General features: G+C 40.5%; 1 protein-coding gene across 1 annotated transcript in view; it reads left to right on the top strand.

Moving 5' to 3' along the window:
- Positions 1–11,838, top strand: part of P3H2 (prolyl 3-hydroxylase 2) — a 164,940-nt gene extending 153,102 nt beyond the window's left edge. The window contains exons 13-15 of the mRNA XM_005880764.2: positions 629–704; positions 5,633–5,773; positions 10,845–11,838. Coding sequence (XP_005880826.1) covers positions 629–704; positions 5,633–5,773; positions 10,845–10,937 — 310 coding nt within the window. The 3' untranslated portion in view covers positions 10,938–11,838. The remainder of the gene's footprint in view (positions 1–628; positions 705–5,632; positions 5,774–10,844) is intronic.
- Positions 11,839–12,371: the final 533 nt, after the last annotated feature.

Below are 12,371 nucleotides of genomic sequence, written 5' to 3'. Positions count from 1 at the left end.
CCCTTAGCATTCACTGAAACATAACCTTTATGCAGAGGGATCTTATCATATCACTTATCTATATCTGCATTTTATCAATAAGAAACTGGACACTCAAGGGGGAAAAATGTTTTCTCTTATTGAAAGATATTTTCGTGTGTAAAGAGAAGAGTCAGGATTTGTAGTCACACATAATAATAGTGTGTTAATTATTATTACTCTGTGCTCTATACAGAAACATTTATTGAGCGCCCTCTATCTGCAAGGCTAAGCTACACCTCTTGGAGCTCTCCAGCTAGTTAGGGAAAAAATACATTCTGTAGAGTTACTAGTATGACAGCGAAGAAGAGAGTTGTAAGTAGTATGGGCAGGTTCAAAGGGCTAGATTAAATCCAGTTAGGTTTTCTTTGAAGGAAGTGAAATGTGAGATGAGCTTTAAACTATAATTAAAAATTAACGTAAGTGGAATAAATACTTCAAGGGTATGATCCAAACTACATTTGATTTTACTCTTGAGGTTAGGAGGGTCGATTATTTCAATGTCTAGTTCAAAGGAAACTTACTAATCAGAATGGTCAATTCATCAGTATTCTGTGGTAATGATGTTGTAAGCATTAACAGTACAAATGATTCCCCTTTCTTCGTATAGTGCTCTGCTATACATGAATGACGACTTTGAAGGAGGAGAATTCATATTCACTGAAATGGATGCCAAGACTGTGACTGTAAGTAAACTTATTCTTTATTTTTTTTGTTGTTTAAATATTACAGATGTCTCCCATTTTTCTGCCTCCCCCCAACCTCCTCCACCCAACCCCTGCCCCTCCCCAAACCTTCCCCATGCTATTATCTGTGTCCATGGTAAGTAAACCTATTCTCTAGCATATTTATTCAGTATTTTTATGTAAGTTTTGCCATTTTCCAAGGACTCAGACAGTTGGGTTTCAAATATATTTGAGATTAAGAATTCAAGAAGTGCAAAAAATCCCAATCGATTTATGCATCATAAAATGTTAGAAATGTAACCTTCAAAATAGAAATCTTCCCATCCATTTTAAAGATGGGTAAATTAAAGAATAGAAATATTAAGGATTTCCTGATCCTCATATAAGTTAAGTTAGACTTGGAAGCAGAACCTTAGTCTACTGATTATAATCTGGTGGAAGCATAAATATACTAATTCCCAAGTCACCCAAGCTTAGGACAAGTCAAATGATTCCACAGAGTGGCTTTCAAGTAACCTGGTGTTGTACATACTTGGATTGATTATTGGCCATCAGACCCAAGTTATCAGAGCTATTATGTATGTGCACATTTATGTGTGTGCATGTATGGATATTGGTGTGAATGTGTGAGTGCGTATGTATGATTGTGATTGCAAATAAACCTATACCTGAACATTGATATATACATTCACATATGCACACATTTGTGTGTGTGGTCACATGACATGTTTTGGATGAGATTCCAAACATCCTTCATAGGTGAAAATCAAAAGTTAAATTTAACCACCATCTTTCTAAGCCAACTGATGCCTTTGGAAAAGCAGACTGCAGAGCACTTACAGACCACATGGGCAGCATGCTCTGGTCTTTCAGCAAAGAGGATACTTATGTAGAAAAGAAGGTTTTCCAATTGAGGAGATAATCTATATATATAAAAGCCTAATATGCAAATTGTCCCCATGGGAGTTAGACTGGGAGACCAATCGCTTGCTATAACATGCGTTGACCACCAGCAGGCAGCATGGAATGAAGGGAGGCCCCAGCCGGCAGCTGGCAGCCAGGGAAGGGAGGTCCTGGCTGGCAATTGGAAGGCCCCAGTTGGCCCTGATCGCCGGCCAGACCTAGGGACCCTACCCATACACACATTTTGTGCACTGGGCCTCTAGTTGAATTATAACTAGATCATGAGAGATCTCTTTTCTCTATACAAAATATAAATAGTTGAGGCATGCATGTGAAAAACTTCAAGGATTTTGCATTATATACTCTATTTCCGCAACATTTTCTTAGTTTTATGGTTTTCTCCCCAAATTTTACATATTTTTCTTAGTGAAACAGCCATGCATTGGCCAATGTGACTCATTAAGTTGAGTGTCATCTCAAGCACCACTGAAAACTTGCTGGTTGATTCCTAGTCAGGGCACATACCCAGGTTGAGGGTACAGTCCCTTGTCAGGGTGTGTGCGGGAGGCAACCACTTGATGTTTCTCTCTCACATCAATGTTCCTCTCTCTCTCTTTCTCTCTTCCTCTCTCCCTAAAATCAATAACAAGATATTTTTTAAAAATAGTGAAACAGTCATTTATCATTAATGACATACTGCTAGACTATAAGCAGATGGTATTTAAAAACTGTATGTTACTGTAAAAGAGGAAATATAAGGATCTGGTTAAAATTGTCCAGGAACATTGTTATAATTAAGAAATAATATTTAATACAATTTAATATAATAATGTATATTTAAAAGGCTATGGTGCCTACACTTTTTGGTAAAAAGGCTAAATACTAACATGGGAGTAGTGTGATGCTTCAGTATCTGGGAAATTAAATCAAGATGGGTGGTCTGGGTTGGGTTTTAAAGTCACTATACAAAATTCTCATATTTTGAAGAGCCTCTGTGCAGAAGGATTTGTTTGTTGAGCTCTGCTAACACTGAAACTGAGGTTCAAAAATGCATCTTGCCCAGGTGGAAAGAAAATCAGACTGGTGGTTGAAAAGATTTCTTTGCTTCTACTCCACCTCGTGGCCACATTTGGAAATGCTCAGTGTTTGAGAGTGTTGCCTGGAATAGTGTCTGAAACAGTAATTCATTCATTGTTGAATGCAAATTAACTGGAATTTTTTTTTGTTTGTATTCAGGGCTTTTATTTTATTTTTTATTTTATATATACTTTTAATTTTAATTTAATTTATTGGGTAGACATTGGTTAATAAAATTATATAGGTTTCAGGTATACAATACATCATCTGTATATTGTATTGTGTGTTCACCACCCAAAGTTAAATCTCCTTCCCTCACCATTTATCCCTTCTTTACCCTCTTCTACCTCCCTCCATCCCCTTTTCCCTCTAGTAATCACCATACTGTTGTCTGAGCCTATGGGGGAGGGTGCTGGTTTTTTTTTAATCCCTTTACCTTTTATACCCAACCCCCCAACCTTCTTTCCTCTGACAGCTGTCAGTCTGTTCTTTGTATCTATGAGTCTGTTTTGTTTGTTAATTCATTTTGTTAAGTGAATTTATCGTTATCCTGTTTTTTAATTATGTGAAAGTAGATAATACTCCACTTTAATGGTTCTATCCCTTTAATATAAGAACTTAGCTATTTTTAAAATTACTGACTATCACCACTTTCCCCTCAAAAGTAAAAGAAAAACCTGATTTAAACAATGTTTTTATTCAAATTCTCCAAGTTGGGATATTTATTTCCCAAATTATTTCTACTTCAGATGAATTTATATGGTACAGTTCTTATTTTGTAGGTAATCAAAATTCCTAGGTAACTGGTCCCAATAACAAAGAGAAATGGGTAGTTTTCCTTTTCCGCTTCCCCTTCTTTGCCCCTGGAGGGACAGACGAAGTAGGGAAATAACCCAGTTTGGGACTACAATAAGGGGGTAACGTCTTTATTTTTGAAAAATTTGAAAATAATATAATTAACTGAATGATGGCTGAAGGTTTATATTTACTCCAGTCGAAGGCTTCTCTGACATGTCATCAGCCCTGAGATGAAAAGCAGAAGACACTTGCTTTATTATACTTGGAAGATACATGGATTATTTCAAGAGCAGCATTTATCCGTGAAACATGGGTATTTAGGGATTTGGGTTTCTCTGTGCAAGTTTCCAAAAGATAAAATTTAATGAGTTCCATTTGCTTCATGAAAAATTAAAATCACTCTGGAGCTGTGTTCCATAGTATGTTTACAATCACTTATCTGTGCTTCAGAACGTATTTTCCTACAGAAGCAGAGTCATCAATCGGGCTTGTCCATTCCTCCAAGTATCTGATATGTAACAGGTGAGGCTGTCTGTATGGTAACATTAGTCCCAGAGACTTTGTGAGTCCACACACCTGTAGTCAATTCCAACTGCGTCAGGCAGTTGATAGCTTCTTTTCCTAAACCGGTGGTTCTCAACCTTGGCTGCACATTAGAATCACCTGGGAATCTTTTTAAAATCCTGATTTCTGGGCCTCATCCTCCGGAAATTCTGTTTCTTTGTTACTAATGTTGTGGCCCCACCCCATAACAAAGAAACAGAATTTCCGGAGCATGGGGCCCAGAAATCAGGATTTTAAAAAGATTCCCAGGTGATTCTAATGTGCAGCCAAGGTTGAGAACCACTGTAAAACTTTCCCAAAGTTCTTCATGTGTGAAAATGCTTTCCATCCTCCCTCTTCCATCAGAGTGAAAGCATACCATTGTCCTCATGCCCTTTCTTGTAAGAAGTATTTTAAGAAGTTGATGCTGAGATTCAGGAATCACACAGAAGTGACGGCAACCTTGTGTGTTGAGTGAGTCCTGACCAGTGCCAGGGATTGAGCAGCCAGAAAACTTGAAACCAGGTCTTAACACCATCCTATGCAATATGCATTGGGTAGTATTTATTTTGCTGGTTTTATGTGGAAATGTACAATAAATTTCTTCTTCAGAAAAATGAAATCAGATAGATACTGAGGGTACCAGTAACTGCTAAACTCTCTAGATTGCCATCAGAAAAGTTATCTTGGTAAAGCTGTTTAACATAAGCAACTTTCCCTAGCAAAGACAAATCACCCCTCATTATTAAGAAGAATAACTGGGCCCTACCTGATTTGCCTCAGTGGATAGAGCAGTGATGGCGAACTTTTTGAGCTCGGCGTGTCAGCATTTTGAAAAACCCTAACTTAACTCTGGTGCCGTGTCACATAGAGAAATTTTTTGATATTTGCAACCATAGTAAAACAAAGATTTATATTTTTGATATTTATTTTATATATTTAAATGCCATTTAACAAAGAAAAATCAACCAAAAAAATGAGTTTGCGTGTCACCTCTGACACGTGTGTCATAGGTTCGCCATCACTGGGATAGAGCATCAGCCTGTGGATCAAAGGGTCCTGGGTTTGATTGGGGTCAAGGGCCAGTACCTAGGTTGTGGGCTTGATCCCTGGTGAGAGGTGTGCAGGAGGCAACTGATCAATGATTCTCTCTCATCGTTGATGTTTCTATCTCTCTCTCCCTCTCCCTTCCTCTCTGAAATCAATAAAAATATATTTAAAACTTTTAAAAAAAGAAGACTGGAAAATGACTCCTTTTCTCTGCTCTTCCCTTGAACACACACACACACACACACACACACACTCCCCATTTTTAAAAATTTTTGACAGTATTACGGATGTCCCCCTTTGTCCTCCTCTACCCAGCCCCTGCCCCCCACCTGAGGCCTTCACCTGAATAATTTTATTTTCTGAATTAGTATTATTTTGACCTACCTTTGTTTTACAGATGAGGCAATTGAAATAATCTGTGTCTTCTTCAACGTCAGGGTTCCATTATTCTTTGACTCAACACTTGACCCAAATACTCCCGTAGCAGGATAAAGAACAGGGGTTGCAGAGATGTTTGTGACACAGGAATTGAGAGTCTGACTTTCACTTTTCCCCAGGCTTCTATCAAACCAAAGTGTGGACGGATGGTCAGCTTCTCATCTGGAGGGGAGAACCCGCACGGGGTGAAGGCAGTCACCAAGGGCCAGAGGTGTGCTGTGGCTCTGTGGTTTACCTTGGACCCAATTTATAGAGAATTGGTGAGTGTCCCACCCAGAAAGCCAGTTAGATGCCTCGTAGACCTGCTTCATAAACTGATTTATCTGAAAAGTCCTTTAAGTTCTTGAATAACCCCTCAAAAACCTTAGAGAACATGGGAAACAAACAAAAACCCTTTTATAGCTGTTGCAGAATCCTTTCTCTTGTGTTTCTAACACAGACTGTCTTTTATGCAAGAGCAAATTTTCCTGATCATCTAATATTTGTGGTGTGGGTGAGGGGGAAAGGAGAGAGAGGATGAAGGCAATTCTTTTTTTTTTTTTAATTATCTTTATTGTTGAAAGTATTACAGATGCCCATCTTCCTCCCCATTGGCCCCTTCTAGCCCTCCCCCGCCCCAGGCTTTCACCACACTATTGTCTGTGTCCACGGGATATGCATATATGCATATAAATTCTTTGGTTAATCTCTTCCTACCTACCCACCCACCCCTGCCTTCCCTCTGAGATTCATCAGATTATTCTATGTTTCTATGTCTCTGGATCTATTTTGTTCATCAGTTTATTTTGTTTATTGCATTCTACATGTGAGTGAGATATGTGATACTTTTCTTCCTCTGAATAGCTTTTTTCACTTAGCATAATACTCTCCAGGTCCTTCCATGCTGTCTCAAAGGGTAAGAGATCCTTTCTTTACAGCTGCATAGTATTCCATGATGTAAATGAACCACAGCTTTTTATCCACTCATCTACTGATGGGCACTTGGGCTGTTTCCAGATCTTAGCTATTATAAATTGTGCTACTATGAACATATGGGGGTATATATTCCTTCTGATGTTTCTTAGTATATATTCCTAGAAGTGGCATCACTGAGTCAAATGGCAGTTGAGGAAAGTCCATACTGTTTTCCATGGTGCCTGCGCCAGTCTACATTCCCCGCAGCAGTGTACTAAGGTTCCCTTTTCTCTAATCCTCACCAGTACTTTCATTTGTTGATTTGTTGTTGATGGTAGCCATTCTGACAGGTGTGAGGTGATACCTCATTGCCGACGAAGGCAATTTTTAATCACATGCGTTCTAATAAGTGAATGTCTGCAGAAGTTGATATATCAATGATATTTGGCTGTCCTTAAGCTTTATTTAAAAAACAACAACAACTGTAGCATCAGAAGAGAGGAACCGCTTTCTACTGGTTACTGGGAAGGATGATTCGTTTTCTCAACAAATCATTCAAGGGGCACTGACTAGTTTATGACACACGTAGAAGGGGTAAGGGAACCTGGAAGTTCAATGTTATTTATTATGATTAAATTAAATCCTAAATATTAAAATATTGTTCTTATTATATGGGAAGCAGCTGAGGACACTTTGCCTGGATAAGAGACCATGATCTTATCCTGTGGATGCCCTTGGGCAGAGGTGATAGGGCCTATCTGTGAAGTTGCAGAGGAATAAATGAAGACCAATGGGTCAAATTCCCTAGGGAAAAAATTGGATTCAACATATTAGAAATAACTTATAAATCATCACCACTGTTTGTTGAAGTTGTCTGCTTTGGAAGTAGTGAGTTCCTCATCACAGGATGGCTCCAATCAAAGCCTTAGCAGCCGCTTGGCATGGAATGCTGACATTGAAATGGAAATTTCAACTGGACAGCTTCCAAGCCTTCTCTGGCCCCAACTGTAGATGAATTCTATTCTTTAAAATGACATTCCACCTGCCCTACCTGGTTTGGCTCAGTGGATAGAGCATCAGCCTGTGGACTGAAAAGTCCCAGGTTTGATTCCGGTTTGACCCCCAGTAGGGGGCATGCAGGAGATAGCCGATCAATGGTTCTTTCTTGTCATTGATGTTTCTCTCTTTCCCTCTCCCTTCCTCTCTGAAATCAAAACTATATTTAAAAATTAATTAAAAATAAATAAAATGACATTCCATCCAATTTTCCTCTTTAGATCCCTAAATTGAATACAATCTAATCAGAAACTGTTTAAAATTAACTAGGTTTCTCATATACTTTTTTGCCATCAAACCTAACTCCCCATATTTTAAGCATTCATTCATATATTTAACAAATGTTTACAGAAGAGCTACTATTGTGCCTGAGAAACTCTGCTAGGTAGGCCCTGGGGAGGGGGAGGGGTGGTGGGGACAAAGGGGAACAAAACATAGTACCTGACCAGGAGGAGCTTGGGGTGGTCGACAAGGAAGTAGAAAGTGAGAAGACAGCAGTATGAGTTGTATGGGAATCAAGAAAGGCATATATAGCCTTAGCTGGTGTGGCTCAGTTTGTTGGGTGTTGTCCCATGCACCTAGAGGTTGCTGATTTGATTTCCAGTCAGTGCACATGCCTGGGTAGGTTGCAGGCTCAATGCCCCTTGGTGGGGGACAGGGGGAAGTACAGGAGGCCGCCTATTGATGTTCCTCTCTCATATCAATGTTCCTCTCTCTCCTTTTCCCTTCTCTCTCTCTAAAATTTAATAAAATATTTTTTAAAATATTTTTTAAAGAAAAAGAAAAGCATATAAAAGTTCAGAAAGAGAAAAAGAAATGGTCCCAACTGAGGGAAAGGAGCACAGAGAGTTCTGAAAACGTCAAGGGACACTGAGCAATCTCCTTCATCTGTGATTAATTCCTTTCTTTCCTGTGCTTCTCCACCTCCAAATGCCAGCATGCCGCCACAGCACTCTGTACTAGGGAGCCTAGATAAGCGAGCCGACAGTGAAGATAGCTTGTTGAAAAATTGCTTTACTGTTTCCTCTCTTTAGTGTTCAATTCAGCAAACAGTTCATCTGTTTTATTATTCAGTATCTCAACTCTCTCTTCCAAGATATTTTCTATCAAAATAAAAGTTTTAACACAAAATAGTTCCCTTTGCTCCTTCCTAATCGGTGCTCCTCTGAAGGGCAAGTACATACTGGGAAATGTTTCCAGTCGCTGGACAATAGCGACATCTAGTGGCCACAGAAAAAAATGACCAGAGCCTCAAGCAATGTTCTACATTGGAATCAACTGGGGAACTTGACAAACTCCTGACATCAGGCTGCCCTCCTCAGAAATTCTGATTTAATTGGCATGGGGTGTGACCTGGGTATCGGAAGTTTTCAAAGCTGCTCAGGTAATTCTAATGTGCAGCAAAGTTTGAAAGTCCCTGAATTAGGCGCCTTTTCTCAGATTGAATCCCTGAGCAGACGAAGTCTGCCTATGAATAAATGACCGGAGCTGGCAACTCCCATGCTCGTTACAGGTTATTTTAAAGGTACTTAGTTCTTACGGAGTATCTCACATCATAAACTCTTAAAGACGCCCAGTATTAGAGGCTTCAGTTCCTGCGTGTAGCGTCCCCGCTGTGGAACTTCTTTCCTTTCAGGAGAGAGAGGATGCAGCAGTCTCCCGGGCAGTCTGGGGAGAGGGTTTGGTGTGTACATCTGTTGTTAAGAAGCAGGTTGTTCTTCCCATATTCACAAAGTGGCATCCAGGCATTTTACTTAGGCATCATGACAGCAATTTAGATTTATGTTATTTAGTGTAGTTGGGCCTTTTAGTTACCTTTATATCTGACGTCATTTTCAATTACAAGTTCTTGAATGAATGGGGCTTTGTTTTCAAGTTGCAAAATAGTTACTTTCATGACATACAATATAAGGCATTGTGCTAGGGACTATCTACAGGGGATATGAAATAGGTAAGACAGAAAAAACTCCTATTTTCAAGGAGCTTCAAGTCAAAGTGGACAGTGAATACAGGTGCCTGAGTAATTAAAACACAAGAAGCAGTTCGATAATAGGTATTAAGGGATATAAACAGGAAACCAGGAATGGCTTTATTGAGGAGATGACATTTGACAAGAGTCTCAGAGGATGAGCACAGTTTCTTTAAGAGAAGATATTTTTATAGAACTTTTACATTAATGTACCAGATAGAATGGAGGCCTTGCAAAGTGAAAATAGCTTCTCTGGGCACTGGAAATACAGCGGTGAGCAAAATGACAGGATTCCCTGCTTTCATGGAGCTTCCGTTCTAGTGGAAAAAGACAACAGATATGTAAAAGAATAAATAATTGAGAGATTTTCAGATAGTGAGAAATGTGTGGAAAAGAGAACTGGGGAATTCTTCTGAGAGTGATGGGTTCAGAGACCTTGAGGTGAGTTAGGAGGTTGGAGTATAAGGTGAAGTGAGAGAGGACAGGTGAGCTGGAAAAGAAAGAATGATCTAGATCAAACAACTCCTTATAAGCACAGCAGGGAGATTGGACCTGGAACTTTAGGCACTGAGAGGCCATGCCAGGGCTGTGAGCAGTGAACAGGAAGATGACATGGTCATGAGTCAAGTACATGGGTTCTGTTAGAAGCATGTGGGTATGGGGTGTGGAACAGATCAATTTGGAGGCTGCTGTAGCAATTGAGTTGAGAGATGATGAAAGCCTAAACCCTTGCTTTTCAAGCGGGAGCTGGTTTGCCTCCTAAGGCACATTTGACAATGTCCAGAAGCAATTCTGGTGGTCATGACTTGGGGAGAGCTGCTACTGGCCAGGGATGCTGCTAAATGCCCTACAACACACAGAACAGCCCTCACAGGAAAGAATGATCTGTTCCAAAATGTCAGTAGAGCTGAGGTTGAGAAACCTGGCCTAAGCTAAGGTAACAGTAATGTGCACTGAAAAGAAAGGGGTGGGCACAGGAGGTAGATGAGATCCAAGGATCCATGGTCAGGCTTTTAGGGCACATGGGTGAGCAGGGGTGGGCTCACTGAGAGAGAGAATTTGTGAGGAGGAACAGAGTAGGTATGTGCAGAAGAAAACTGTGAATTCAGCTTGAAATACTGAACTGTAGAGCTGACCTGGAGATGTCTATAGGACCACAACATAGAAAAGGGAGTCAGCAGTTGAATATAGAAGACTTCTTGGCAAGAGAGAAATTTTGGAAAGTAGATTGACTAGGACACAGGGAGATCAGGAGAAGGCACCATTGCTGGGATGAGATGAGGCTCAATCCTTAACTGTATTTAGCTTCCATTCCGTGGACAGATGGATGCCTGGAAGTGTTGGGAAAGCATCTGCCACCAGGACTGACTATGATGCTTGTAACAAAAATGTGCAAATTGTCTTTTTTGCAGGAGCGGATAAAAGCCGACGAAGTGATTGCAATCCTGGATCAAGAACAACAAGGGAAACACGAACTGAACATCAACCCAAAAGATGAGCTATAAAAATGAGAAAGAGTGTTCTATCAGATATTTATTTAAATTGTTAATAATCTTATGAGAACCTTTTTATTTTTGTACAGAGCCATGGTATAAATTAACAGGTTAATACGAGTCATCAGATCTCCCTTCTGTTCCTAAGGATGTTTGCTTTGCCTCACTCAGTCTGTCTGTCTGTCTTGGTTTTTTCATCAGTTCATCTCTCAACACCCAGTCATCTCCCCCCCCCCCACCCCACACACATGCACTTCATTGGCTGCAGATACAAGAGCTAAAGCAGAAAGAGTAAGTCCTTTTGGGGTACACTATGTGTGATGTAATTCTAAAGCTGGCGTGTGTTGCCATCTCAGAAGGTCTTTCTGGCTCTGAGCCTCTCAGCCACCTCCTCTCATGGTGCTGATGGCCATGAGTTTGAGCCTGAGGTGCCCGGTGGTGGTGGCGTCTGCACTGCCTCATCTATCACTGGCTGAGGGTCCCCAGGCTCTGAGAAAGAACCACTCTGATAAGTACTGTGTGAGATGGAGGGGCCCAACCTTTCCAAGGCCTTGGTGGTATTTCTACCAGAAGACAAACTTACACTGGAAGCTTCGATCTGTCCTCCACAGTGCTCCAGAAAGGACTCCCTGGGAGTCATGTTCTTCTGGAGGTTGCTTAGGGGTTTGAAATAGAATGGATCTTCACCCCAGTGATGTTTAGAAGAAAATTTTGAATCCCATCTGATTCTGAGCATGTCGCCTGAGAGTGGAGTTCACGGGTGAGAAGGAGCATGTTGATCTTGAGAAAAATGGATTTCTAATTGATTCTAGTCTTCATCTGCATAGCTTGGTGGTCCCTCCTCTTTGCTACTGTCCAGCATGTGGGCTTGTTCTTGTGACTGGTCGGTTTAATAAAGGGAGCCTTATTTTAATATCTGGCATTTGTTTTTCTTCTCCCAAATATTTGGTTTATCTTCAGGTAATGGTTTTGTGGTCCCACAGGAGCTTTGGAGATGACCCAGGGGCAACGTTGGGCAATGATTAGTTTTGCTGGCAGATGCTCTGTGGCTGCAAGAGCTGGGAGCACTGCTTTTGAAGAAACAGAAATGGGTAGCAAACAGAGGTGTTCATCCAGACAACGTCTGGTCCTTGGTGCCAATTCTGAGACATTATGTGGGATGGGGCTGGGGTGGTTCTAGCCAAGGGGAACCTGCTGCCCTAGACAGTGGGAGGTCATCTGCCTCTTTGATGGACAGTGCTAGAGGCTGTAGCCTTTCAGAGAAGCAGCAAATGAATTTTTTTTTCTAAAACTCACATTGACTTTCCGCCATTTATGATCTGAGTGAGTGATAAGAACATTCATCCTTGAGACTGAACAAATGAGTCATTGTGATTTATGTGCTGTTTTCCACCCAACCTTCTAGTTGCATTTCCATCATGGGAGAGTGGAAAGAACATTAGATTA

Source organism: Myotis brandtii, unplaced genomic scaffold (assembly GCF_000412655.1).
Source record: "Myotis brandtii unplaced genomic scaffold, ASM41265v1 scaffold652, whole genome shotgun sequence".
In the NCBI taxonomy this organism is placed as follows: domain Eukaryota; kingdom Metazoa; phylum Chordata; class Mammalia; order Chiroptera; family Vespertilionidae; genus Myotis; species Myotis brandtii.
The sequence above is the reverse complement of the archived record's forward strand: the minus strand, read 5'-3'. Positions and strand labels throughout refer to the sequence as shown.